The 24882-nt window shown below is 43.2% G+C and overlaps 1 protein-coding gene across 4 annotated transcripts in view; it reads right to left on the bottom strand.

Moving 5' to 3' along the window:
- The window catches only part of USP34 (ubiquitin specific peptidase 34), a 317003-nt gene that overhangs the window by 240386 nt on the left and 51735 nt on the right, over positions 1–24882 (bottom strand). For all 4 annotated transcript variants that reach the window (XM_073628084.1, XM_073628086.1, XM_073628085.1 and 1 more), the window contains exons 5-8: positions 19301–19450; positions 18876–18943; positions 12876–13068; positions 12183–12244 (exon numbers count right to left, since the gene is read on the bottom strand). In XM_073628084.1, the coding sequence (XP_073484185.1) occupies positions 12183–12244; positions 12876–13068; positions 18876–18943; positions 19301–19450 (473 nt within the window). The remainder of the gene's footprint in view (positions 1–12182; positions 12245–12875; positions 13069–18875; positions 18944–19300; positions 19451–24882) is intronic.

Genomic DNA, 24882 nt, shown 5'->3' with positions numbered 1-24882 from the left:
AGGGACATTTTCATGTTAAGTTGTGGGATGAATTTGGGGTCAGGCACTACAACTATTAGAGTCAGAAACAGAGAAATGAGAATTAAAACAGAATACTTTATATGTTGTCAGAGAGGGAAGATGGGATGAGCACTCTGGCTGCCCATCTGATCATAGAAGCTAGATATAAAGGATATCTGAACAAAATAAGGAATGCAGAATTTAAGGCAGGGAAATGTTAAAAAGTTAAAAGAAAGTGAGAGAATGATATGCATGTGTAGTGTACAAATGGGATAAAGTAAGCGATTTAAAGAGATATTGGTGTATGTGTGTGCGAATGCTGGGACCTTTAGTTCTATTGCTTGTGTGTGTCATGTATGCAGATGTGACCCCCTCCTCTGTGCTCTCATGAACAAATGTGGCTGAGATGAGAGGTCAGTGATAAGCTGGAAGGACACCATGCCAATTCCAGTTTTCCAGACAAAACATTCTAACAAAATGTGCCAGGTTAACGAATCTAATGATAAACAATGTGATCACAATTATTTTGAATCTGTTTTCCCAAACATGGTAAAATGAAGGTTACATTTAACCGTGTATTACACAAATTGAATATCCTTTGATAGTGGAAACAGTGCATTTAAAAAGGGAAATTAAGTAAAATTAATAATGAATATTCATTTCTAATATGAGTTTAACGATTTTATTAATAATATAGATATATTGAAACTGGTTTAGACAACCTTTGGTTTGAAATGAAATCCAGGTTAATGGGGAAATTTGTAAAAATGGGATTAGTTTAGATTAAGATAACAATTTTGTCATTTTACATTTATACAATAAGCCCTTATTGAGAGAAAAAAAGATTAAGATGAGGTTGTTATTTGGAATAAAGCTGCCATAATATTTAACAAAGCCAAGATGGATGGGATACATAAGAAGTTTTTCTACAAAAATGATATTGTAAGGTTTTTGATGACAACTTGATGTGCGGTCCATCATGTAAGAGTAATAATAAATAAAATTTAAATATAACAGACCCATCACATCAAGTCCACACACCCTGTTAGGATAGATGCCACCTGCAGCCAGTTGTTTTATAGTTTTTGATGCTTTCTGGTCCATCATACAGATTGCTGGTCCTTTTGTTTTATTTATTTTTATTTTTGAAATCCAAAGCAGAATGTGTGGATTGTGAAATGATGTGCCCCTTTTCCTTGTAAGTACAGTGGTATAAGCAGAAGAATATTTTGGATTTATGGGCATCTCTCCATGACCGCAGGGTATTGTTATCATTTATTATAATATTGTCAGGAAAAAGTTGTCTTTTGAAAAATGAAACTGGAGTTCTTACAGAAACAGCGTAATAGAAAACAAGCCATTGTAATATATTTATGCAGGCTGGACCCAGTAATGAAGGGTTCATCCCGATATATCAGAGCTGTAGCTTTATGCAAAGGTGCTATTAGACAAAGTTAGATATTGTTTTGGTCAAACATTTAATTTTTAATGGTCCGACATTCTGTGCAGCAAATATACAGCCGACTAAATGTTTGTCTAATGAAAGGTTTAAAATACAAATCTAACAATGAAAAATGCGTACATTTGAATCTAGCCACCTTATTGCCTCTATTGGAGGAGGCTGGAGAAAAAGGAAGACACGTGTGTTAAATTGATGTTGTAGGTATCAGCTGCTGTGAGCCCCGTGCAGGACACACTCCCTGAAGACCCAGATATTACATTTTTTGTAGATTTGAGTATGCAGTTTATCAGCCAGAAGGATACTCTGTATTCGAAGTCATTGGATCTTTTTTCCCCAGCTCAAGAAGCAGAGCTCCATGTTTTAGCAAAGCCTGTGAGCTATAAAAAAAAGTGTATATTTATATAGATAGTCGAGATATAGAGAGCTTTTGGCTCCATTTAAAGGGCCAGAAGTTTGTTTTTACTTCGGCAGGTAAACCAACCAAGCATGCCAAGTTAATTTGATTGGCTGTTTTCAGCCTTCCAGGTTCTTGCTGAGGTAGCCATACTAACTTTAAAACTCACACATGGAAGCAGACCAGGCGACTCTAAGGATGCTGCATTACAGCCCCGGACACTTGATGGGTCTGTGCAACTCACAGATTCCACCCTAGTTCTGGCCCAGTATAGCTGGGATTATTAATTCAACTTTAAGGACCCCAGAACGAGAAGAACAAGTGGTCCACAGGGGGCAACTTCTTATGAAACAGGACTTTGGAAAAGGTGATCATTTATGTCTGCCAGCCACTCTTTTCCCTCCAGCTTGACACATGGACCGTGTCATCAGTCACGAGCAGTTATGGCTGCCTTAGTAAATGAGCATGGGATAGAGCCAGGGTTCTCCACAGTTGTTTTTATAACATACCACTTCTTGTTTTACCTGTTACCAAAGGTGTTACCAAAAGCTGAACATCCCTTCCAGAGATTACAAAGATGCCCAAGTCAGGATCTTACAAGTATGCATTTTGTCTGTATGGACATGTTTTTTGGATGTCCAGTGGCAAATGCTACTGCAAAGGCCACAGTAAAAAGTGTTATCAGAAGTAGTTTGTAAGTACAGAGTGCCAGAAAGTACAGAGAGTAACAGAGGAAATCATTTTTATAGGAGAGTCCTTACTAGAAGTTTTGAGGTTTTATTTTTACACCCCCTACTGTCTACAATGTAGCGGACAAAGTAGAGTAAGAAACTAGAAAACTTTTGCCTGAATGTTTTCTTATATTTTATCAAGCCCCTAAGGGGGATGTTGGACTCCCTCCCTATGGGATTTGATTTGGGAGTGTGTTACTCACTTGCTTATATTTTGTCTCAGCAGCTGAAGTCCTCCACTCGGATCTCACAGAGAATGTTGCTGATCTTTTAAGGTTTTTGACAAACTAATTTATGTGTTTTCTCCCCAATTCCAGATTCTAAAAGTTTGGAAGGATCTAAAACTAAAGCCAGGTGACTTGTGGATACCTACGTAATCATGTGCATAAAAACCTTCAATTGCATCATAATAAAGCAGAACAGTTATTTGGAAAGATGCTGAGTGTATCTTTTGTGTCTGTTCCCTACTGCAGTAGTTATTATTAATTTGGAACCACTAATCAATATGAGGATAGGAGTTGCCTATCATCAATTTAATCGAGTCACTCTCTGCCTCCTGCATTTGGCACCCAGAGCCTTCTGGAATGCCCTTAAGATCTGCCACAGCTATGTAGTGCTCGAGGTGGCCCAGTAGAGTGAACAGTTAGCAAAAAAAAACAAAAAAAAGTATCAGTATGGTAATAGTAAAATTAAAATTGCCAGAAAATTCCTTTTCCACCCAGGTAGGGGTGGGGTAATGGGAGTCACCATAGGGAGGGTATTAGCAGGGCCCACTCAAGAACACCCATCAGGCCTGCTGCAGAACCCCCTAGTGCGTGTAATCTTCAGCCACCAAGGTGGGTAATGTCACAAGAGCCTTAAGGGAGTTGACTCCTCAGCTAAGGAGCACTGCCTTGAACCTGTACAGCACCCTACCAGTATGAAAGGCAATATATCATTGCCCAAGGTACTGTTCCGCAGCGTTCAGTGCTGACCAGCAATTTAACAGGCCATTCTCGCGTGTCCAGAACAGGGTCTGGGTACCATTCATCTGAGCATAGATAAGATTTAAGAAAAAGTTGGTCTCCTAACCCAGATGCACAGAAATAACCATCCCCTAAGACACTAGTACACTAAGACACCATCCCCTAAGACACTAGTACACTAGTAGTAGCCTTGCCTAGCTGGGAGGAGCTAAGCCTAGGAGATTTTTTTTTGTCTTTTTTTTTTCTGCCAGTGTCCAATCACCTGAACCTGAAGGTGGCAGCATAACCCTATTGTCATGGATATGAAGGTGCTCAGGTTCCTGTGATAAACACTAAAAATACAAGAGTTTTAAAACATTAACAAAGATAAAATTTATGTACCTTAACCACTTCAATACAGGGCACTTTCACCCCCCTTCCTGCCCAGGCCAATTTTCAGCGCTGTCGCACTTTGAATGGCAATTGCGCAGTCATGCAACACTATACCCAAATAGCTTTTTTATCATTTTATTCACACAGAGTTTTCTTTTGGTGGTATTTAATCACCACAGGGTTTTTTTAATTCTTTTGCTAAAAAAATAAGAAGACCAAAAATAAAAAAATTCAAAAAAAAAAACAAAAAAACACGTTTTTCTTGATGAGGAGGCACAAATGTGCAGGCACTGATTGGCATAACGGATGGACACAGACTGATGTCACTGACAGACACAGACCGGTGTAATTGAGCACAAAGTGGCATCATTGATGGGCACTGTTAGCGCTGCATTGTAATCAGGGCACTGATGATCAATGCCCTGATTACCTTTACACATCTTACCTGTGAGGAGATGTCGCTGATCAGCTCTCCTCACCGATAAACGGCACTTCCTTGTTTACATGTGATTGGCTGTGATTGAACACAGCCGATCACATGGATAAAGAGCCGCGCTCGTGGCTCCTTGTCGAGATCGGGGTCACGCCGTGTCCCAGAACAGCTACACCGCAGTCATTTTACTATAAGGTGGGCGGGAAGTGGTTAAAGTGGTTGCAAACCCTTACATATACCCAGTAAAGTGAACGGCCTCAGGTGATACACACATGAAACCAATACTCCTACATAAAGTTGTACCTATGTTCAAAGTGCTGGATTTTAAACTAGTCTGAGTGTTAAAGAAAAAAAATAGGATTTTTATAACAGCTTACCTGTAAAATCCTTTACTTTGAAGTACATCACGGGACATAGAGCCATAGTAGTTACTATGTGGGTTATAGGTCACCTTCAGGTGATGGACACGGGCACGCCCCTAGACAAAAAGTACCCCCTCTCACTACTGGGAGTGCCTCAGTTTTGTAGCCAAGCAATACACATGTATCCCAAAGAAGGGAGGGACCTCTGTGTCCCGTGATGTACTTCAAAGAAAAGGATTTTACAGGTAAGCCGTTATAAAAATTCTATTTTCTTATTGTACATCATGGGACACAGAGCCATAGTAGTTACTATGTGGGATGTCCCATAGCAATGGCAAGTGAAGGGAGGGAGTCACAACAAAAAGTAGAGCATTAAGAGACTAGAGGACTCATACTGCAGCCTGCAGTACACTGCGCCCAAAGGCGATATCCTCACAATCTTTTACATCGAATTGTTAGAATCTGTTAAATGTATGGGCTGAAGACCAAGTTGTGGACTTGCAGATCTGAGCCATGGAGGCCTGGTGCTACACCGCCCAAGAATCACTAACAGCCCTGGTGGAGTGCGCTTTAACATGAAAAGGAGGAATTTTCCTCTTTAAACCATAAGCTTGAACAATCACTTGACGAATCCATTTAGAAATAGTAGATTTTGACGCTGCCTGTCCTCTTTTAGGACCGTCTGGCAATACAAACAAAACATCTGTTTTGCGGATCTGAGGGGTCACCTTTAAATAGACTTTGATCGCTCTCACTACATCAAGATAATGTTCCATAGACCGAGGTTGTGGGAAAAAAGAAGGTAGGACAATATCCTGGTTTAAATGAAAACCTGTCACCACCTTTGGTAGGAAACTAGGATGAGGCCGTATTACCACCTTATTCTTATGAATAATCAAAAATGGCTCTTTACAAGAAAGAGCCGCCAACTCCGAAACTCTTCTGGCAGGATATGGCAACCAAAAAGATTATTTTCCTTGTTAAGAGGACGAAGGGAATATCCCGTATATCCCGTATGGGCTCAAAGGCTGTTTTTGTAAAGCCGACAGGACTAAATTCAAATCCCAAGGGTTCAGGGGTGTACTGACTGGAGGATTAATCTGTGTTACCCCCTGAATAAAGTTACGAACCAGAGAGTGAGAAGCAAGAGGCCGTTGAAAAAATACTGATAAGGTCGACACCTTGCCCTTGATAGTACTTAAGGCCAGCTTCATTTCTAATCCCATCAGTAGGAATTCAAGGATCCTACCCATTACATATTTTCTGGGGTGCCAACCCCTGGATTCACACCAGGAGACATATGCCTCCCAGACTCTATAATATATGACTCTGGAGGCCGGCTTCTTAGCATTACCCAAAGTAGAAACTACTGAAGGTGACAGCCCACGGTCCTTTAGAATGTGGGTCTCAATAGCCAAACCGTTAAATTTAGCGTTTGTAAGGTCGGATGGAATACCGAACCTTGCGCGAGAAGGTCAGGCCACAGTGGCAGGGACCAAGGTTCCCCTGCCGCCATCTTTATGATCTCGGCAAACCAAGATCTCCTGGGCCACACTGGGGCCACCAGAATCACCTCCTTTCCTTCCTGCTTGATCCTGCGAAGAAGGCGCGGAAGCAGCAGAACCGGAGGGAACGCATAGAGCAGTGAAAACTGATCCCATGGAAAGACCAAGGCGTCTGTTCCTCATGCCAGCTGATCCTTTGTCCTTGACACAAAGTTATCAACATTGTTGTTGAATCTGGACGTGAACTGATCCACGTCCAGAACACCTCATCTTTGACATATCAACAGAAAAATGTCAGGGTGAAGGGACTATTCTCCCGGAAACAATTGTTGGCGACTCAAGTAGTCCGCCTGCCAATTTTCTATCCCTGGAATGAAAATCGCCGATAGGCAAGGGACGTTGCTTTCTGCCCAAGATAGAACATGATTCACCTCTTTGGGCTGCACGACTTTTCGTGCCCCCTTGGTGATTGATGTAGGCCACCGCCGTGGCATTGTCGGATTAGATCCTGACAGGACAATTCCCTAGTCTGAGCGTCCAGGCTTCTAGGGCCAGACGTACTGCCCGAATTTCAAGAATATTGATGGGCAAGGTCCTCTCTGACTTGGACCACTTCCCTTGGACAGATGCTTCTTCCAGGACTGCTCCCCAGCCTAGAAGGCTGGCATCCATCGTTACCACTCTCCAGGATACTGGTAAAAAGGATCTCCTCTGTTGAAGATTGCTGAATATCAACCAATTGAGGCTCTGACGCACCACGGGGGATAAGCGCATTGGAAAGTCCAAAGCCTGGACTTTCTTGTTCCAATTTGACAGAATACTGTTTTGCAGCAGTCTTGAATGAAACTGCGCATAAGGAACGGCTTCGAAGGAGACCATCTTTCATAACAACTTCATGCAAAGCCGAATAGAAGGATTTTTCTTTACTTTGACAAGCCAAGTCAGTTGCCTTATGGAACTGATCCTTTCCTGGGATAGAAAACCCTCATCTGACCTGTATCTATGATCAGCCCCAAGTACTGCAATCTCCTTGATGGTTTTAAGGTGGGTTTCTCTAGGTTGAGAATCCAGCCTAGGAATTCTGGGTAACTCATAGCTGAGACTAAACTTTGGTTTAGGCGGGTAACTGACTGATCTACTAAGAGCAGATTGTCTAAGTAGGCTAGAATTGTTATACCCTGAGCCCTTAACTTGGCTAAAGGAAGGGCCAGGATCGTTGTTATACTCGAGGTGCAGTAGCTAGAAAGAAAGGCAGAGCTACAAACCGAAAATGACAATTTTCTACCTCGAAGCACAAAAATTTCTGATGAACGGGGAAAATTGGCACATGGAGGAGATCGACATCAATGATGTCTATCGATGCCAAAAATTCTCCTCCTTGTAGAATGGAGACAACTGATCAGATTGACTCAATGTGAAAGAAACAGATATTCAAAGTGCTGGTTTAGATCCTTGAGATCTAAAATGGGTATGACTTCACCGTTTGGTTTTGGCACCGTGAAGAGGTTTGAATAAAACCCTGATCCCTGCTTTTCTGTGGGAACCTCTGATATCACTTTTTGAGGCAAGAGATGATCCAGAGCTAGAAAGAGAGACTTCATTTTCCCTGGGTCTCTGGGAATGTTTGATCTTAGAAAAAGAGGAGACGGGAATTCTCGGAATTCTAGTTTGTAACCTAGAGAAATTAAGGAATCCACCCATCTGTCCTGACATTGTTCCTGCCAGATCTTTGAAAAGTGCAGAAGCCTTCTCCCCACTCAAGCGAGTGGGGGCGCCCCTTCATAAGGAGGCTTTAGTATTTTGCTTCGCGGGTTTCCTGCCCCAGGTCCTCTTTTGGCCCTGGGACTGCCCTTGAGGTCTTCCTCTTGAACCTGACGGTGGAGGCCATCGAGACTGCCTGGAAGCTGATGCCCCTGGCACTGGAGAAGATGCACGTTTAAAAAGGAAAAACGTTTAAACTTCTTCTTCACTGGTAAAAAAGAGAACTTTTCCCATTAGAAATTCTTTGGATATACTTATCCAGATCGTCTCCAAACAACCGTTCACCATGAAATGGGAAACAGGCCAAGAGCTTTTTACATGGCGCTTCGGCTAACCAATTTTTCAACCATAGGATTCTCACACATGTACCCGCTCTAGCATAAGCTGTGAGGCTTGGAATAGAAATTTTCATAGCATCTACTGTGAAACAGTGCTTCTGATATACCAGCCAACTGCTGGACCTGCTGATCAGGAATAATTTTGAGTACCTCTACAAACTGGTCCTTTATGGACTGAGAAACTCCAATCGCCGCCAATGCCGGCTGAACGACAACCTGCAAGAGAAATGTTTTTAAAAAGAAATTCCAACTTCTTATCTGTTGGATCCTTCAACATTTGTGCATTGCCTACAGGACAAGTCAGGTTCTTGTTTACAGAGGATATATCAGCGTCAATTGCTGGAATCCCCCATTTCTTATAGAAATCTTCCTCCATAGGATAAAAGTATAGAAAACTTTTTAGGAGGAAAAGACTGTTTATCTGGGTGCTCCCACTCAAAATACATAAGCGTCTTTAGCCATGAATGGATAGGAAAGGTATCAACAGATTGGGGAGGCTTTAGTGATCACAAACCAGAGGTGGGCTCATCGACTGACTATTACAGGTAGCAAAAAAGTTGAGCGGACTAATTTAGTGAGTGAGTGTACCAACAGTCTCTCCTGTGAGGCCGATCCTTCCATATTAGGATCTTCGGAAGAGGAGTCATCAGCATCTTCCTGATCTTTTGAGAGAATTCCATGATCTCTAGCCCCTTGTTCCTCAGTATGAGGGTCCCGAGCAATGGACGGGGATCTCCTACGCTTAGGCCTATTATGGGAAGCAAATAAAGCATCAATCTTTCGTTCCAAACTTGAAATGGTAGAAGAAAAAAAACCTCCTCAGTGACAGATTAATATAAATATATATATATATGGGCTGTAGTGTCCAGAGCTGCTGCAACACCAGATACCCCCCACCCCGATTGCTCACTCTGACCGGCCACATCACTCTCAGAGGAGGATGCCATCTTTTTAGATATGAATCTAGGTTGTCGTGAAACAACAAACCCTCTAGAACCCTTTGAGGTGTTCCTTGTCCCCCTTCTGCTCATAGCCTGATGCACAAAGTAGAGGCACTACCAGAAGGAATGCATACCTGCTTGGGCTATAGTCCAGCACAATTGCTGCTATTAATGCCCAGCCTGATGCAGCAGTAAAAAATGAGTCAAAGGAAATGCCTGTGTCACCAAACCGGTTAATGCCACCTTTTGCTCTTGTGTCCCTCCACAGCCTGCAATAACACACAAAGGTGCTTTTAAAATTTGCCCTTCTCGTGTAGGGCGTCGGAGAACGCTGACGCCCCCCCCTCTCGGACCTATAGGAAGAAAACAGCATGGCGCGGGGGGGGAGGGGGCTGGAAGCCACTGAGCTGATCGTGCCAGTTTTTTTTTTTTTCAAATAAACTTTAGAGCGCTTATTCCCCCAAGAGGGGGAGACTGTCAGCACAGGGGGGCGATAAGTGGGGAGAAGAACCCTCCCCCTCAAGCTTACCAGAGGTCCTGCTGTCTGGCTGAAGAAGAAGCATCTCAGCTCTCTGACACAGCGTGTTCTTTCAGAGTGAGGCGGTGAGTGCTCAATGCAGCCCCCAGTGGTGACACATAGGCATGACAACATTATACTGATCTTTAACCACTTCAAAACCAGCCTCGTTTTGGATTTTAGGTGTTTAAGAGTTTAAAACAGGTTTTTTTGCTAGAAAATTACTTAGAATCCCCAAACATTATATATTGTTTTTTTTCTAACACCCTAGAGAATAAAATAGCGGTCATTGCAATACTTTTTTTTTGCACCGTATTTGCGCAGCGGTCTTCTAAGCGCATTTTTTTTGGAAAAAATCACTTTTTTGAAAAAAAAAAAATAAGACAACAGTAAAGTTAGCCCAATTTTTTTTTATATTGTGAAATATAATGTTACACCAAGTAAATTGATACCCATCATGTCACGCTTTAAAATTGCGCCCGCTCGTGGAATGGCGTCAAACTTTTACCCTTAAAAATCTCCATAGGCGACGTTTAAAAAATTCTACAGATTGCATGTTTTGCGTTACAGAGGAGATCTAGGGCTAGAATTATTGCTCTCACTCTACCGGTCGCGGTGATACCTCACATGTGTGGTTTGACCACCGTTTTCATAAGCGGGCGCTACTCACGTATGCGTTCGCTTCTGCGCGCGAGCTCGTCGGGACAGGGCGCTTTAAAAATTTTTTTTTTTTTTTTTATTATTTATTTTACTTTATTTTATTTATTTTTTCACTGTTTTTAAAAAAAAAAAAAATTTGGATCACTTTTATTCCTATTACAAGGGATGTAAACATCCCTTGTAATAGAAAAAAGCATGACAGGTCCTCTTAAATATGAGATCTGAGGTCAAAAAGTCCTCAGATCTCATATTTAGACTAAAATGCAAAAAAAAAAAAAAAAAAAGTCGTTTAAAAAAAAAATGACACAAAAAAAATTGTGCCTTTAAGAGAAGTGGGCGGAGCCGTCGTAATGACGTCGCTCCGGCCGTCACATGGTATAGAGACGGGTGGGGGCCATCTTGGCCTCACTCGTCTCAGTACCTCAGCAGTGACAGGTCCCGATCTCCTCCGCCGCTACCGACGGCTCCGGTAAGCGGCGGAGGGCGCGGGAGAGTGGTGGGAGGCACCTCTCCCGCCGCCGATAACGGTGATCTCGCGGCGAACCCGCCGCAGAGACCACCGTTATCGTGTACAGAATCGCCGGCCCTAAAGATGGATACCTCGGTTGTGGCAGCAGCTGCTGCCGTTACCGAGATATCCATCTTTAAAAAACAGGACGTCAATATACAGTGGGCGGTCGGGAAGCGGTTAAAGGAGACATTCATAAGAAAATTCAAAAAATTTCTTAGAAAACTCCACTTACCTTTCCCGCTGCAGGGTTTTCTGTGGTAAACCAACAGACCCAATCTTCACGGTGGGTTCCGTTAAACCTTCAGGAGCTGGGGATCCTCAGGAAACCCACTATCCTGGACCTGCAACAGCACCCCGCCAGTAAAAACTTTATGGCCTTACTACCAAAAAGTACTGGATCCTAGGGTCCAGCTCTCTAAAAAGAGAAGCATTCACAGGCAAAACCTCGTTTCTTCAGATACGAGGCCTGGGTACCATTCAATATGGCCAGAAGAGACACTTTGAATGGATCCGGTCAGCATGGCTAGCCCCAGCAAGGATTGCTCCAGTGGAGCACAGCCCATCTTTACTCGTGACCAACACCTTAGACACTGGCAAAAAAACTGAGGTAATCCCAGTAGTGGGAGGGGTTATATAGGGAGGGCACTTTTTGTCTTAGGGCTTGCCAGTGTCCATCACCTGAAGGTGGCCTATAACCCACATAGTAACTACTATGGCTCTGTGTCCCGTGATGTACGATAAGAAAAAGGCGCGGAGAGCTGAAACTACATTCTGCAGAGCTCAGTGAGGAGATTTCTGACCGCTGATTTGAAGAGACACACCCCCCCTTCACACAGCAATAGAGCTGAGGCTGTCAATCAGCTGGGATGTCCTTCCTGTCACCATTTTTCTTCTGGCATAAGGAAAACCTCATCGGAAGCGATTCATGCTGACAGTAGAGAAATGAAGCAACAGGCAGGAATGACACTTGCTCTTAATTGAGACAAGTACACTACAGGATATGCTTTGTTCATATTTTCATATCTGAGGTTTACAACCACTTTAAGTTTACTGAGGAGTAAGGTAAATAGAATGACAGAAAACTCTTAATAAACTTTTTGGAAGAAGAAACTTGATATAAAAAACTTTCATAATTTCTGTAATAAGGGAACAAATGCATATTAGATAACCTTCCAATTCTTAAAAACTCAAAGCACATAGTCCAAAGTACTGAAAAAGAAATAGACTCACGTCTCTGTGTCAGACACCAAGGACTCGTTGTTGCAGACATCATTAAAAGTATGAAGTTGGTTCTATATAAAAGAAAACCACAATTAAATTATAGAAAAGGAAAACAAAATGAAACAGCTAACACACTATCTAAATAAATAGATGGAAATTATTTGCAAGAGTACACAGCATATTAACTTAACTAAATGTTAAAACAACTGGATCATGAAGTATCAGAAAGAAGGTCTATCTATATCACACATAGAGGGTAAGAGGGAAGATATCAGAATGGTTGCCAAGGTTCCCAAGAGGCATATAAGCGAAAAGCTGATCAATTGTTACAGAAAATACAGGCAGTTCTCTGGAGATCAGTCTAAAGAAATAGCTTGAACTATATGCAAAAAAGGAAAAAACAAATTCAATGTCTTAAGGTAACCAGTCTGAAATCACCAATTTGCTCCGATCAGGTGTCATGGGCACCTGAGCCTTGCCATATTAGAATCCAATTCTATGATATGTATATTTTATAAAAGGGGTGGGGGGGGGGGGGGGGGGGTGGGGGACTAAAAAAAAAAAAAAAAACAGAATGCATACATAGGTCTCTTAACTGAACTTTAAAAGCAATTTTTTTTTTAATCCTGTCTAATCAATAAAAATAAAACACCAGATCTGTTTTTACCAAGAGGTTACCATAGCGATATGGCAAACACCTACCGTTATCTGACTCAAGCCAGCAAGCCTCATTGTTAGTGTGGGTGACATAAAATATTTGAAAGCCAAGTCAAGGCTCTCTTTATCAAAGCACAAAGCTGTGTCCAGAGGCTCTTTCACAGTGCTCCACATGAGGTCAGCCATGTTCCTAGCCGCACTCTGACGCAGCTCCTGGTCAGACAGCTTACACAAATACCTGGAAAATAGCAAATAGAATTAGATAGCATCTGTAAACTAAAACACCATATCAGTCTAGGAAAGGTCCTTCATCCTGTGGCTTGACTGCCACTTGTGTCAATATACTCTGATGTAGCACATGGCCAATTAAAATAAAAAAATAAAGGGAGGTTCTAAACTCAATCCTAAAAAGTACAGGAACTTTTATTGCTTTTCTAGTCTCCATTTGAGAGTTTATGCCTTATGTCAGCAATACACCTACAAATTTCTCTTGTTCAGCCCCTGCCAACAGGACCCACAGCTGCTACATATCCGAGCAGTGACTATATCTCGATGGATGCTCCCCACATTCAAAGTCAAAGGCCGTCACAAAGTAGCTTTATCAGAGGAACTGACATGAAGTGCTAGGCTACATTTCTATAGTTAGCATGTTTTAGCCCTACGTACTGATTTGAACTGGATCTAGCTATAGTGTCAAAAGACAAACTCTCAGGCCACTTTCACACTGTGCCTGAAAAGCGCCTGTAAACTGTCTCTTCTGCAGCCCCAGTGTGAAAGCCTGAGTGCTTTCACACTGGGGTGGTGCGCTTGCAGGACAGGAAAAAATAAATAAAAAATAGGATTTTTTACTTGCCTTAAAACCAGTTTCTGAGTCCATTGATAGACACAGCCTTATTTATTCATAACAATAGGTTTAGATCGCCTCCGCAGGAGTAGGACTAGGCAGAACAAAAAAACAAAAAACACTTGGCCACTCCCATGGGCCGTCCTGAGTCAGTAATCAACCCCCTCCCTGCTCTAGGTATTCAGTTTAGTAGCAAGCAGTAATAGAAGTATCAAAAAATAACTCCATAGAGGGGTGGGTGCTGTGTCTGTCAATGAACTCCGAGAAATGGATTTTACGGCAAGTAAAAAATCCTATTTTCTCATTCGTTCATTGACAGACACAGCCTTCTTTATTCATAACGATAGGGACATCCCAAAGCAGTGCCAACATGAGGGGTGGGAAAACAAAAATCCCATGGCTAATACAAGAGCCAACCAGGTAACAGGAACTTCACCCAGGACAAGCTGGAACTCAACCTGGACGATACCCCTTCAAGAAGGAATAGACCCTCTAAACAGCACCTGCAAAAAAAGCTGCGGCAAAAAGAGGCATGCGCAGATGCCAAACCATCCACTTCGTAGAAATTGATGAAAATGTACACCAACGAGCAGTGGCCGCCTTGCCAACCTGCGCAACGGCCGCCTGATGACAGAAGGCCCAAGAAGCACTAAGTACCCGAAAAGAATGCGGCATTATCGGGAAAGGAGGAAACCGATCCCTGACAGGATAGCCCAGAGACATCATCTGTCCGATCCATCCAGACCAACAGACTCAGTGGCTGGCAAATACATCCAAATCCCCCAAAACACATCCAGGCCAGATAAAGCCAATTCTTTGGAATGTGCTGACCAGGGACACAAGAAGCCAGCCCAATGTCCTTATTCAGATGGAAATCCAAGGACTGAACTATGTAAAAAAGGACGGACGAAGCACCACCTTAACCTGGGTAAGGTTAATGAGAAGATAATGCCACCATTCACAACACCCTGCGAGTAGAGGTGATATCCACCAAGAGGCCCCCTTCCGAGAGAAAGTAGTGGGACCTCCCGAATATTTTGAGAGAAACATAGAGAGGCCTTTGGAGAACCGAAAACACAAAGTTCAGATCCCACGGCGGTGGAAGAAACCGCCTCGGTGGAAACAGAAGTCTAACCCCTTGAACAAAAAGGCATGCACCAGGGAGTGCGAGACCAGGAGATGCTGAAGAAGACCGCCCAGGCTGACACCTGGCCTTCTATGGTACTCAAGGTCTATTCCTGCTCATCCCTCCATAAATGGAGGTCGGAAACGAAGCCACCTAAAAGGAACGAGGACAAATCTGATGAAACAAGGCCCAGAGAAAGGCCCATCCCGTGGCCCAACCCTAGCCAACTGAGGTATTCGTCTGATAGCATTCCACTCCTGGAATGCGTTTGTCGAAAAGGGCTGGAACTAGACGTTCTGCCCACCGAAGGAGGATACTGGCAACAGCCAGGGTCGCCAACAGCCTTTTTGGTCCACCCTGGTGAGGGACATAGGCCTCCACTGTTGCCTTGTCTGACTGGATCCGTACTGGGAGCCCCCGAAGTCAAGCCGTCCGTGATCCAGACCTGGTCTGATCAAATGAAGTTCCGGGATATTACACGGTAGTCCAGATTTCACCAATGTCCAACAACCCCGAGCCGAGCTCAGTCACAGGACATCTCCCCACCCAGACTGGTATTGGTGGTCACCCTGTTCAATACAAGGGAAGAAAGGATCTTCCCTACTGAAGAACTGGAGAACAAAGCCCCAGACTAGGGAAACCTCTGGTTTCCTGACTCAGCCGAATCCGATTGTTCAGAGACCTTGGGTATTTGTCCCATTATGCCAGGATCTCCCCGAAGGGAGCCTACATGGAACTGTGCAAATGACCTTGACTCAAAAAAGGGTAGATACCATCAGACCCAACACCCACATGTAGATCCGCAGAGGAGCCCACCTGCCGGATAGTAAATGAAAAAATGCCACATGCCACTTCTTCCCCTGGACAGACTCCAGAAACACAGTGGCCAGAGCTGAAACCCGGTTAGGCTCAGATCCAACTGAAATCAGAGAAAGTCTGTATAGGAACTACGTTGCCCCTCGGGGTAATCAAGAATTTGGCGCAGAAGATCGCCCAGGCAGCCCAGGACCGTCAACCCCCACTGATGTAACCATGCCAAATCCAGGGCCAACACCTCGTGAACACCCGAGGAGTGGTGGCCAGATCAAAGGACCATACCACATGCTGATAATGCTCCGCACCCCCAGCAGAAGGAGGAAGTGCTGGAGTCGGCACATAACAGAATGCTTAAGCATTCGTGATGTCGTAGAAGTCAGAAAGACCCCATGATGCAGTGCCACCGCTGCGTGGACTGACTCCATCCTGAACTCCCGTACCCACACAAGGCAGGTCAGGGCCTTGGGGTCCAGAATTAGATGTACCATGCCCTCCATCTTCTAGACTGTGCACAGGTTCGAGTAAAACCCCTGACACTGTTCCCAGCACGGGAACCGGGACAAATCACACTCTGCAGCAACGGGGCTTGCACAGCCCCCCGCGCAGTCTGGCGACAGACGACCACTGAAAGCAACAAACTGTTTGAAGGAACACAGCCTTATAACCAGACAAACTCAAGACGGGACATGAAGTCATTCAGAATAGCCCCCCAAAATACATGTCTAAGCACCATTGAGGCAACAGACTCAGCAACCAGGGGAACTGCGGCCAAGAGGCATAGCGGACAAACCGCAGCGCCTACCCAATAGGTCCTCAAGCAGCAAAGGCAGGCGAATTCTGCTCCCCCTCCAGGTATGCGAGCTGGGCCCTTAGAGGCCAGAGATTCCTATAGCAGCCTAGAGACAAAGGGGTTCACTACTGGTGTAACAGTCCCCTTCTGAAGGGGGGACTCCCCAAAGGGGTACCTTACAGCCAGCGTTTTTGGAAACGCAAAAGGCACTTTGGACACTCCCAGTCTACATGGACAATTTTGTCTAAATAAGAGAGAGAAGGGAACGCTTTCGCCACGCAAGAGGTTTTATCCAAGAGGGTACTGGCCCTCCCCTGCAGCATCCCCCATCTTGAAACGTTCCCACACAGATGTAACAAGTGCGACAACCAGCACCCCTTTGAGCCCTTCTGCCTTCATCCTCACTCCCTGAAAGGATAGGGAGCGTGGCCACTACCCCGCAAGGTTGCCACATCCGTACGGCAAAGTCAGATAGGATTATTCAACAGGGGAGGTAGGGGAGGACAGGAGTGCCCTATAGAAGGCTATCTGCCTAAGCACTCACCAAAAAGATCGGGGGGGGGGATCACCAAAAAGATCGGGGGGGCCACCCGCCGGGACCCCCCACCTCCGAAGTCCACAAAGGGGATGTCGACCGAGGCCCCGCACAGGGGGCACAGACCGAGGCCCCGCACAGGGGGCACAGACCGAGGCCCCGCACAGGGGGCACAGACCGAGGCCCCGCACAGGGGGCACAGACCGAGGCCCCGCACAGGGGGCACAGACCGAGGCCCTGCACAGCCACCCCCCAGGAAAGGGGGCCGCCACGAGGCCTAGCAGGCCGCCGAAGCCACGGGCTAAATTTCTGGCCTCCCGTCGCAAGCACATGGCCTGCGGGGGGACCGGGCCGATCCTGAGCCCTGAACGGACACTCGGACGGTAGGCCACAAAGCCGCGGCCTAAAATTTTCTCATGCCGGCCATGAGTGCATGGCCCGCACCCATCCTAGCTGGTAGGCTGCAAAGCCACAGCCTAAATTAGTCAGCAGGACCCCCGCCTCCCAGGCCTAACCACCAGATTATCCCCAATACAAACCCGAGGGTGGAAAAAAAGGGCAGTGTGTCCCAAAAAGTCCCTAGGCCGGAAGCCTGGGCCTCACCGGGGAAAGGGGGGGGGGGTTCGAACCACAGAGGGACCAACCACCCCAGGGAGTACCCGCGTCCCACACCTCTCCAGGGAAGGAGAAGAGGGGACTACTTACCCCTCCAGCTAAATGCGCGGGCAACGCTCCCCGACAGATCCCCTCACCACCAAAGTGGGGGGGGCTGTCAGCCATGAGGAACGCTGCAACACAGGCCGAGGCCTGGTCGTATGCGACCTCGCGAGACGTTTAACTCGCAGGGCCTAAGGCGTAGCTGTGGTCTGCACACAATCGCTGACCAGACTGGGGTGACCCCTGGACCAAGTGTCCAGTCAGTCACCCAGCCCGGCAGTTGATTGGAGTTGAAATATCCAGGAAAAGCAAAAAATAAACAAAAATTCCGAGAACTAGCGATCCCAGCAGGGAACTAAGTCCTTACTCTCCTTACTCCTGACTATTCAGAAAGAAAACTGAATACCTAGGGGAGGGGGTTATATACTGACTGAGGACAGCCCATCGGAGTAGCCAAGTGTTTTGTTTTTTTTTGTTCTGCCTAGTCCTACTCCTGCGGAGGCGATATAACCCTATCATTATGAATAAATAAGGCTGTGTCTGTCAATGAACGAATGAAAAAGTCCTACGAGCAGCATCTTTGGGGCGGTGCGGAAGCAGTGTATACACGGCTCCTAAACCACCCCTGCCATTGAAATCAATGGCCAGCGCTTTGCGTGCACTTTTAACCCTTTATCGGCCGCTAGCGGGGGTTAAAAGTGCCCCACTAGCGGGCCAAAAAGCGGCGCTTTACTGGAAGCGCGGCCGCCGTTTCTGTGTGAAAGTGGATCAGGTCCCCCATCATTGTTCATGCGGACCTGCTCGGAAAGGTCCATGCAGCCCTATGGACAGACGGGTATAAAATAGCTAGTGTCCATTTAAACATGCCTACCTTTGTGTCCGATCAGGTCCGCTATTAAAAAAAAAAATAAAATTTAAAAAAAATGTAAAAAATGGCAAAGAGGGCAGCTTCCTTTTTGGTTCTAGCAGATCGGATCAGCCTGATGTAAAAGGGACAGCAGAGTCAGTTTACACACAGGGCCCACAGAGCATAGTGGGATCTGTCCACATACGCAGAAACTGAGTGGGCATAGATGTGACATCCGTCCCACTCTGCTCCTATCAGCAGAGGATCAGCTCACAGATCTGCTGCTGATTGGAGTGGAATCCACCCCATGTGAAAGGGGCCTTAACCTGTTGCAAATTAGAGCAGAGACTGAAAGGGTTTGCCATCCACTAGAACTATACAGTGAGACTTTCAAAAATAACAAATTGGGATATGCATAACATAATCTTACCTTATAACATAGGTTCTAAATGGTATAATATGCTGCATAACAGCAGGGATGTGCAACCATATTCTGATCTACAAAAGGAAAAAACAAACCACAATTACCATGTAGTTTCCCTTTTCATGTACGCGTATATTTTCCCAAGCTGACTAATGTCTAGAACATGGTATACACACACAAAAGCCTACATATCCAGTTATATTGATATTTAAAGTAAATGCTTCAAAACCATGACACCCTCAGCCTACAGCGATAGAAAGTTACATTTAATTTGAGCTTAGGCACAACAAATTTGCTGTATTACAATGCAAATGTTTAGCACTCAATAGGAGCAAGAACTCGGCAAAACACAAGCAGTTATAAAACTCATACTGCAATACATGGGCAACTTTGATTTCCAATGTTTCAAACACTTTAGAAGGGTAACTTACGTTGGACACAACAGTGATGAATGCATGAGCTATCAGAAAGGGCAGGGTCTCGGGGGTTCCATACTCAAAACAATCCTTCATAAGAGAAAGGCCGTTTTTCCCACAGAATAGACACACGTAACGGAGAAGGTGCAAGGGGACTTCCACGTCCTACAAAGGTCAAAGACATAAATGCATTAAAAAAAGACCAAATAGAAAATATAAAACACATGTTGTGTATGTGCTCAATGCAGCAGTATCCATTTTAGAGAAAAATACAAAGTCTGTTAATCACACCCCAATAGTTACTAATAAATTCAAACTTCACTCATTTGTATGGATAGTAATTTGTATTTTTTTTATATTTAAAAATAAATTAAAAAAACCCACACATCCTGGTTTCCACATGCTGAGACAAATCTGTTACTGAATGTAACAACTCAGTTAAAGGACAAGCCCACTTTTAGTGAAAAATAAAAAAATAAATACATATATACACACACATACACACATAAGAAAAAAACAACATACATACATACGCACAGCTGGTAAAATAAGTATTGAACACGTCATCATTTTTCTAGGTAAATATATATATTTCACCACATGTTGGTAACAACTCATGCAATCCATAAATACAAAGAAACCAAAACAAATAAAGTTCAGAAATAAACCACTTGCTGACCGCCTCCTGTAGATATACGTCGGCAGAATGGCACGGCTGCGCAAAGTAAAGTACCGTACGTTACTTTGAATTTGCCGCCGTGCGCGCGCGCCAGCCACGAGCTCCGTGAGGCGGGTCGCGGGTCCTGCGGACTCGATCACCGTGGGGATACCCGCGATTGCCTCACGGAGAGGACGAACGGGGAGATGCTGATGTAAACAGCATCTCCCCGTTCTGCCTAGTGACAGTGTCACTGATCTCTGCTCCCTGTCATCGGGAGCAAAGATCAGTGACGTGTCACACAAACCCCCCCCCCCTACAGTTAGAACACATCCCTAGTACTGACTTAACCCCTCCCCGCCCCCTAGTGGTTAACCCCTTCACTGCCGGTGTCATTTACACAGGAATCAATGCATTTTTATAGCACGGATTGCTGTATAAATGACAATGGTCCCAAAAATGTGTCAAAAATGTCCGACATGTCCGCCATAATGTCGCAGTCACAATAAAAAATTGCTGATCACCGCCATTACTAGTAAAAAAAAAAAAAAAAAAAAAAAAAAAAAAATATATAACCTTTGCGCAAACCAATCAAACTCTTATTGCGATTTTTTTTTACCAAAAATATGTAGAAGAATATGTATCGGCCTAAACGGAGGAAAAAAAAAATGCTTTTTTTATATATTTTTGGGGGATATTTATTATAGCAAAATGTATAAAAAAAAAATGCGTTTTTTTTTTTCAAAATTGTCGCTCTTATTTTGTTTATAGCGCATAAAATAAAAATAAAAAAAAAAAAAAAAAAAATATATAACCTTTGCGCAAACCAATCAAACTCTTATTGCGATTTTTTTTTACCAAAAATATGTAGAAGAATATGTATCGGCCTAAACGGAGGAAAAAAAAAATGCTTTTTTTATATATTTTTGGGGGATATTTATTATAGCAAAATGTATAAAAAAAAAATGCGTTTTTTTTTTTCAAAATTGTCGCTCTTATTTTGTTTATAGCGCATAAAATAAAAATAAAAAAAAAAAAAAAAAAAAAAAAAAAAAAAAAATCGCAGAAGTGATCAAATACCACCAAAAGAAAGCTCTATTTGTGGGGAAAAAAAGGACGTCAATTTTGTTTGGGAGCCACGCACTTGTCAGTTAAAGCGACGCAGTGCCAAATCGCAAAAAACGTACTGGTCAGGAAGGGGGTAAACCCTTCCGGGGCTGAAGTGGTTAAGTTATGTGTAATAAAATGGAATGACACAGGGAAAAAGTATTGAACACATGAAGAAAGGAAGGTGCAAAAAGGCATGGAAAACTAAGACACCAGCTGAAATCTATCAGTAATTAGAAAGCACTCCTGCCCCTTGTCAGTGCAAATTAATATCAGATGGTTCAGTCTCAACTGATGGCCTATAAAAATGTGTCTCATTACCAAGGTCTCACACAAGAACTAAAAGATCAGCGTTAATAGAAGAGGCCCATTGAACCTTCATGAGTTGAAGACTGTGTGGAAGAATGGGCCAAAATTACCCCCGAGCAATGCATGTGACTGTTTTTTCCATACAGGAGGTGTCTTAAAGCTGCCATTACCATCAAAAGGATTTTGTGCAAAGTATTAAAAAAATGTTAGTGGGTTCAATACTTTTCCCTGTGTCATTCCATTTTATTACACATAACTTAATTTCTGAACTTATTTGTTTTGGTTTCTTTGTATGAATGGATTGCATGGGTTGTTACTGACATCTGGTGAAAATTTCACGTCAATAGCACCTTTAAAAATATATTTACCTAAAAAAAAGGTGATGTGTTCAATGCTTATTTTACCCGATATAATAATATATATATAATAATAATATTATATATAATAATAATAATAATAATAATAATAATAATAATATTAGATAGATATATTATTATATATATATATATATATATATATATATATATATATATATATATATATATATATATATATATATATATATATATATATATATATATATATATATATATCTCAATATCACACTGTTCCTGAGAGTCTCTGGTGCCCCCGCACCACTGGCCACATGCGGTATTGCATAGGCAAGCAGTGGCACGGATTTGATATACGAGTGCTTTGGATTACAAGCATTCTTCTGGAACCAATTATGCTCGCAACGCAAGGTTTTACTAAAAAAAAATAGCCCCACCCCAGGACTGCACATTCTATTTTTTGGTGAATCCGAGAACATGCAGGATTTCATACCAAGCATGCTAAAATAGACACTAATACAGTCCCTAATTAATTTCTGCTGTATGAAACTGTGCCGCTATATTATTATTATACAGGATGTACAGTATATAGCGCCAACAGTTTACGCAGTGATTTACAACATAAGGGCAGACAGTACAATTACAATACAAGGTAATACAGTAGGAATCAGAGGGCCTGCTCATTAGAGCTTAAAATCTAAGAGGGAGGGTCAAGAGATACAAAAAAAGGAAAAAAACTGTGAGGGATGGGCTGATAGGGACAATAAAAGTACAGTTGTTAGGCGAGGGTGGGATAGGCTTCTCTATAGAGATGAGTTTTCAGGGATCATCTAAAAGTGGACAGCATAAGAGATAGTTGGACAGATTGGGATAGGGAGTTCCAGAGGATGGGAGATCCTGCAGGATAGCATGGAAGGAGGCGACAAAGGAAAACAGGAGGACTTGGGAGGAACGAAGAGAACAATTTGGTTGGTATTTTCAGACCAGGTACAGTGATATGTATCAAAAAAAGAAAAAAAAAAAAAAAAAAACCCTTGCGCCAAAAAACTATTTATGCAAGTTAACCACTTACCAACCGGCTCCTGTACATATACGTCGGCACTTTGAAGATGGATTTCTCGGTAACGGCAGCAGCTGCTGCCACAACCGAGGTATCCATCTTTACAGGAGCCGGTTCTGTGTACGATAATGGTGGTCTCTACAGCGGGTTCGCCGCGAGATCACCGTTATCGGTGGAGGGAGAGGTGCCACCCCCCCCTCCCACCGCTCTCCTGCGCCCTCCGCCGCTTACTGGAGCCGGCGGTAGCGGCGGAGGCGATCGGGACCTTTCTGTGCCTGGGTATGGAGACGAGTGAGGCTAAGATGGCCGCCACCCGTCTCCATACCATTGGATGGCTGAAGCGACGTCATTACGTCAGCTCCGCCCACTTTTCTTAAAAGGCATATTTTTTTTTTATGTCATTTTTTCAAACGACTTTTTTTTTTTTAAACAGTAATAAAAGTGACACCATTTTTTTTTAAACAGTGTAAAAATAAATAATAAAAAAATATTTTTTAAACCCCCCCCCGTCCCGACGAGCTAGCGCGCAGAATCAAACGCATACGCGAGTAGCGCCCGCATATGAAAACGACATGTGAGGTATCACCGCGATCGGTAGAGCAAGAGCAATAATTCTAGCCCTAGACCTCCTCTGTAGCGCAAAACATGCAACCTGTAGAATTTTTTAAACGTTGCCTATGGAGACTTTTAAGGGTATAAAAGTTTGACGCCATTCGACGAGCGGGCGCAATTTTGAAGCGTGACATGTTGGGTATGAATTTACTTGGCGTAACATTATATTTCACGATATAAAAAAAAAATTGGGCTAACTTTACTGTTGTCTTTTTTTTTTATTCAAAAAAGTGATTTTTTTCCAAAAAAAGTGCGCTTATAAGACCGCTGCGCAAATACAGTGCAAAAAAAAGTATTTTAATGACCGCCATTTTATTCTCTAGGGTGTTAGAAAAAAAAACAATATATAATGTTTGGGGGTTCTAAGTAATTTTCTAGCAAAAAAAACTGTTTTAAACATGTAAACACCTAAAATCCAAAACAAGGCTAGTCCTTAAGTGGTTAAATAATTGAAATTGCAGCTGCTGTTTCAACCCTCATGTGAGAAACAAATTTGAATGTGCACAAAACACTACGTACAAAACAGCGCTTGCCAACATTAAAAAAAAAAAAAAATAAAAACACACAAATGCTGTGATTGTGTGCCACTCCATACACAAACAAAATTGTGAATTGACATACAAATAAATGGTATTAATAAACATTCAAATAACAACTAAATTAATATAATTGAGCATACTCTCTTTGCAAACAAAATCCCCGCTCAACTTGCGTATGTCAAAACACATCAAATATGTGGCGCCAAAAAACATAAGTGAACAAACAGAATCCTACAAACAAAATGTGAAATGAAAAATAATAAAGCTTGTATATGGAGTTACACACAATCACAGCATTTGTTTTTTGATTTTAATGTTAGCAAGCTCTGTTTTGCACGTAGTGTTTTGTGCATTCAAAAAAAGGTTAGTGATGTAGTTGGGGGCAGAGTTGTGAATGGCTTTGTAAGTTGTTAGTATCCTGAATTTAACCACTTCCGGCCCAAGCCAATTCTTTTTGGCTAGAAAATTGGCGGTCGTTGCAACTTTTTATGTCACACGGTATTTGCCCAACAAATTTTTTGGGGGAAAAAAAACCTTCCACAAATTAAAGAAAAAAAACAAAAAACAAACAATATTTACCCCAATTATTGCTCTTGCTCCAACGTTCACGGTGATACTTCATATGTGTGGTTTGAACGTTTAAATATGCGGGCACGATAGGATGGGGTGCTTTAAAATTAATATTTTCAATTTTTACACTTTCCCTTTCATATTTTGATCACTTTTATTCCTATTACAAGGAATGCAAATATCCCTTGTAATATGAGTAGGGCATGACAGGTCCACCAAGTCTCCAGATCTCTCCTCTATGCTGAAAAGCCTGAGATCCAAAAGAAAAAAAAAAAAAAGGCAGTGTTTACATCTGCCAGCGACGACATGACGTCACTTCCGGCCTCCAAGTGTCCTAGAGATAGCCAGGGACCATCTGGTCAACGGTCAGCTCTATGATAAGCCGCCGCCGGTGGATTAATTCTCCGTCT

This window comes from Aquarana catesbeiana, linkage group LG04 (genome assembly GCF_042186555.1).
Source record: "Aquarana catesbeiana isolate 2022-GZ linkage group LG04, ASM4218655v1, whole genome shotgun sequence".
Taxonomy (NCBI): domain Eukaryota; kingdom Metazoa; phylum Chordata; class Amphibia; order Anura; family Ranidae; genus Aquarana; species Aquarana catesbeiana.
Note: the sequence above shows the minus strand (reverse complement) of the source record. Positions and strands in the feature narration are given on the sequence as shown.